The 5,230-nt window shown below is 51.0% G+C and overlaps 1 protein-coding gene across 1 annotated transcript in view; it reads left to right on the top strand.

Annotated features, from left to right (window-relative positions):
• Nucleotides 1-2,114: 2,114 nt before the first annotated feature.
• Nucleotides 2,115-5,230, top strand: part of CUNH5orf47 (chromosome unknown C5orf47 homolog) — a 9,499-nt gene continuing 6,383 nt past the window's right edge. The window contains exon 1 of the mRNA XM_057383507.1: nt 2,115-2,198. Within this exon, the coding sequence (XP_057239490.1) occupies nt 2,115-2,198 (84 nt within the window). The remainder of the gene's footprint in view (nt 2,199-5,230) is intronic.

Here is a 5,230-nt window from a genome sequence, read left to right as displayed (position 1 = left end):
ACAGCTTGAAAAACTGTTTGTTCAGTGTAAATCACCATCTGACATTGCTGCTGACTCATGGAGCAGGATCCATTTGCTCAGGGATTGTTCAGGCCTTGCTGTGCATTAAGTTGTCAGTTTGGCCAAGTGTCACTTTGCAAGGCAGCGCTTGTGGCTTTAAGCTGATGCCCAGCRCTGGGCTGGGTTGGGAGCACGCTCATGCCAAGTGTTTCTGAGTTTAAATGGGATTCCTTRGGGTTTGGAGGCATTCTCCTGAAAGCAGCAGGCAGTAGCCCCCAGCTCTGCTGCAGTGGGCCAGCTGTGCACAGACAGATGTTGCTCTGTACACACAGGCAAAATCAACCCAGCTCTTCAGTCAGGGGAAAGGGAATTTGCTCAAGCRTTGTGGAGGAATGTGAGGGCAGAACAAAGCAGTGACTGCTTCCATTTTCTCTGCAGACAGAGCAATCCATGGCAGCATCCTGTTATCTCTGAAGGGAGGGAGGGAATGCTCGGTATCTGGAGCAGCTCTCAAAGTTCCCGGTACCATTATAGGGTGGCCTTGCTGCTGAGAGCCCCAGAACCTTTYGGGKTGGAAAAAACCTYCAGGATCAAGTCCAAGCTGTGCCCCATCCCCACCCTGTCCCCAACCCAAAGCACTGGGTGCCAMGTCCAGGCATTCCTTGGACACCTCCAGGGATGGGCACTCCTGCAGCCAGGTGAGCTGGTGGTCTCACTTTGACCTGGGGTCCTGTTAGATCTCAGAGGAGAGGTAAGAAAATGTGAGCTTTCTGCACCTGGAGTTGGGTTATTGACATTAATGTGAATCTGAGGATGATTTAGTGATTTTTGCTTTTTACATCCTTCTCTGAACCAGGATTCTTTCAGCATCTGGAGTGTTATGGTAGGGCTGAACTTCCTCAGCTTTCCMATCTCTGATCTGGAACCAAAGGATGTTATCACTAAATACCAATAACTTGCAGATCTGTTATTTCATTTTTCAGTTGGAGAAATGAAATCAGAGCAAGTGAGGTCCTCACCTGCCTTTGGCTTTATCACTTGATTACCACCAGCCTTTCCTGGAAATCAGACTGTGTAATTCTGGAGTAACCTCAAGGCTCATTTTGTCTCTGAGTTTTCACCATAGCTTTATTTCCAACTGGCAATCTGTTGAAATGCTGTAACACAAAATTCTGCTAAGCCAGGGGTTTTGATCTCCTTGACTTGGGTTTTGTTCTAAAGCCTGTGGATCTTCTTGGTGATTTGGAAATCTCTCCAGGGGAGGCTCAGGCTTTTGTGCAACATCATTTACAGACTGCTAAATATTTTTATGCACAGCATGAAGAGATGGGAGCACAGGCCTCTCCTTATGAGTGGTGTGGAGGAAGCGATTCCCACGKGTGTGGTTTGTAAAGCAGTGGGAGATCACTGAGTGCAGGTTCATTGCTGTGAAATGCAGGTGCTGCTCCAGTGGCACTTGGCCATTTTTTCTCTCTGCTGTCCCATTACTGCTCACACAATTAACTGAGAGCCAGGCTAAATTATGAAATTTTACAAAGAAGAAGAAGCTGAAGGCAAATTCATTGCTTTGACTTAGCAGAAGTCGTGACTTTTGTTTTTATAATGACTCCTGGTTATACTAATAAATGATCCCCAGCGTCTTTTGTACAGTAACCACATTCTAATGAAATCCCTCATTCCAGTGACTCTTATTAAATATTCCATGAAAATGAAGGTGATAGAATAACTGTGTTATTGCTGAGGGTGTAACTAACAAGGTTWGAGTGTAGCTGTTGTCAGAATTAACATACTTTTCTCTGTTCTCAGTGTTAGAGTCCTGTTTCAGATAAATTCACCCTTTGCAGTTGATCAAGATAGTGGAACAGTTAATGAGCAATGGCCTTGCCTGAGTTATGCTGAATTTTAAGGTAAATTTATTTAGGTGAGATGTATGGAAGAAATCCTTCCCTGGGAGGGTGAGGAGGCCCTGGCACAGGGGMTGTGGCTCTCCCTGGATCCCTGGAAGTGTCCAAGGCCGGGCTGGAGCAGCCTGGGCTRGTGGAAGGTGTCCCTAACCATGGAAGGGCCAGAATGAGATGATCTTTAATGTCYCACCCCACCCCTTCTGTGATTCCATGAGTTCTGGTGAATCAGGTGAGTACTTTAACTCCATTGCCAAGAATGCTCAGAGAAAACCAAACCTCCACCAGCAACAGAAGGTGAGTTTTTTCAAGGAATCCCTGATTGTGCATGCAGCAATGTCCCAATGGCTCCTTCCTTCTCCTTGGCATCTGCTGTGGGCACCAAAACCTGCCTCATTTTAAAAGGATTGTCAGGGCTCACAGATGATGGAACATCCTTGGCCAAAGCAAAACTGAAACAACAGAATTCAGGAACCAATGCAAGTTCTGAGCTGGAGGAGCTGACCCTGGAACACAAAGCTAAYGCACGATGAGGTGCAGGCTGAAAGCTGGAATCTGGGCTATTTTTAACCCGACAGTTACAGCTGTGGTGAAAAGCTGAGATGTTTRCTCAGAGTGATTAATACAGAGATAGTGGCCAGCTGGTAGTCAGTTCACACGTGTGGGAAGGTGGGTGAAGAGCRGTGTACAGCTAAAATAGCTGAACTTGACAGATCTGCAGAGAGATTTTAGGTGGCATTGATTTTTCTGAGTAGCAACAGATCCTGAAAAGGATCCGAGCTGAATTTGCATTTGAGATCAAAGYGCTGGCAATGTGCTGTTGGGAAAAGTGGACAAAATGTGCCCCACGAGGTCAGCGTGTTTGCATTAGCAGGGTGGAAGCATTTCCATGAGTACAGGTGCTGAGAAACCACTGCCTTGGCAGCCGCGGTGCCCCGAGGAGGCTGCAGGAAGGAAGCGGCTGCCAGCTGGCACAGGCAGCTCCTGCCCTGGCAGATACAGCAGCGAGTGTTCCTGCACAATGCCCAGACAGTCATGGAATGAACGCGGGGCTCTTTGGGTTTGTGTGTGAGGATTCGGGGGGGTTGTGGTGTGGGCTGCATTGCAGCTAAAGGAAGGATTTCTTTACCAGGGTTTTGTTGATGGATRGACCTGGGGAAGTTTGTATGCCAGGAGCAGTTTTTAATGAAGCTTTTGGGTTTAATATCCTAAACTGTACTCACTGGGACGGTTGCTTAGTGTAGATCTTGGCAGAGGAGGAGGGAGTTGAGAATTGTAGAATCACAGAATATCCTGAGTTGGAAGGCACCCWTAGGGACCATCAAGTCCAAGTCCTCACCCTGCACAGCCCCAAAATCCCACCCTGTGTCTGAGACGCTCCTGGAGCTCTGTCAGCCTTGGGGCTGTGASCATTCCCCGGGGAGCCKGACCACCYTCTGGGSAAARAGYCTTTCCYTAATAWAGGAGGTCACAGCTGATATTTGAGGTCACAGTTGATCTCGAGGCTCCTGTCTTGATGGTGATTTCATATCTACACCCTCCTTTTTAGTCCGTACTATTTGGAACCTGCAGGAGATGCCCTTTTATAACTGGGAAATAACAAATTACTCCGGAGAACTGTCAGGCCGTGGCTCGGCGAGTTGTTTTCCCTGGTTGGCAGCTGCAYGCAGGACGTGCCTTTCCCTGCAGTGTGTACAATAGCTGGGAATCCAGGGATGCTTGGCAGGGCGGGATCGCTCCCGGCCCGGAGCGGCGGCACCGGGACAGCGCCGGTTCTGCGGGAGCGGCCGCCACCTGGCGGGGCCCGCCCGCACTGCAGCGGCCGGAACGCGGGGTCGGGAATCCCGGGATGGCTGAGGCTGGAAAACACGGGAACATCGAGTACAGCCTGTGAGCTATCCGCACTGTGTCCCCAGCCCAGAGCACTCAGTGCCACCTCCAGTCCTTCCTTGGACACCTCCAGGGATGGGCACTCCAAACCTCCCTGCAAAGCACCCTTTCCATGAGGAAATTCCTGCTGAATTTCCCCTCCCCAGCCCAGCCTGAGGCCGTTCCCTCTCCTCCTGTCCCTGTTCCCTGGAGCACAGCCCGACCCCCCCCGGCTGTCCCCTCCTGTCAGCAGAGCCCCAAATCCCCCCTGATCCCCATTTTCTCCAGGCTGAGCCCCTTTCCCAGCTCCCTCAGCCTCTCCTGGGGCTCCAGACCCTTCCCAGCTCCGTTCCCTTCCCTGGACACACACAGGGACCCTCAGCCTCCTCAGAGCCTGGGGAATGATCGATCACAATTTGCTTCGTGGTCTCTTAGGACCCTCTCCCAAGGGCAACACCATTCATGCTGCCAGTGCTGCTAAAACAATTAGGGGGAGAAAAAGATATTTTCATAGAATTTATTGTTGCTAATTTGCTATCCTTTGAGAAGTGTGCRGAACACTGGGAAATAATCCAGAGCAGTATTTTAATAACAAAAAAAAAAATCAGTGGACATGATGTAAATTCTTCCCTGTGAGGGTGGGGAGGCCCTGGCACAGGATGCCCAGAGAAGCTGTGGCTGCCCCTGGATCCCTGGAAGTGTCCAAGGCCAGGCTAGATGGGGCTTGGAGCACCTGGGATAGTGGAAGTTTGGGCATGGATGCTGTTTAAGGTCCCTTCCAACCCRAACCATTCTATGACTCTCTGACTGGCGCTCTTCAGTGTTTCTGGAGTTCTCTCAGTGGATTGAGAACTCCAATTGTCAGTGTCCATAATCAACAAATCCCTGCTGCAGTGGGACACGTCTCTGCTGAGCATCTGCATGGGCCGGACTGACCACGCCGGACATCCTGTCAGTGTCACACATCTGCTGCTGCCTGAAGGACAAAGCAGGTGTTTATTTAATGTTTCATTACTGCTGTGCAGGTGGCTGGAGCGGGTGCACTGTTAGGGWAAGAATTCATTGCGGCAGTGCAGGCGCCGCAGCAGCACCCTCACCAAAGGGGAGCCGGTGGTTCCCCKGCTGTAGAGACAAACAGTACATCAAACAACCTTCAGCCCGGAGWCCCGTTATCACTGCTACAAACAGATCAATGACTTGCATGAAATATATCAATACATGGCTTCGGGCAGCAGCGCTGTGTTCTGAACCTTAGCGCTGGCCCCGAGCCAGGGGCACATCCAGCGCGGTTCCCCTCACTGACCCCTCGTTCCCCTCACCGCCCCTCAGCCCCGAATCCACCCTGCCCCGGCTCCCCTCACCGACCCCTCGGTCCCGAATCCACCCTGCCCCGGCTCCCCTCACCAGCTCCTCTCAGACCCCGGTTCCTCTCACTGAGCCGCAAGCTTCGGTTCTCCCCA

Source organism: Malurus melanocephalus, unplaced genomic scaffold (assembly GCF_030028575.1).
Source record: "Malurus melanocephalus ecotype Western Australia unplaced genomic scaffold, MMel_1.1 scaffold_637, whole genome shotgun sequence".
Classification (NCBI taxonomy): domain Eukaryota; kingdom Metazoa; phylum Chordata; class Aves; order Passeriformes; family Maluridae; genus Malurus; species Malurus melanocephalus.
The sequence above is the reverse complement of the archived record's forward strand: the minus strand, read 5'-3'. Positions and strand labels throughout refer to the sequence as shown.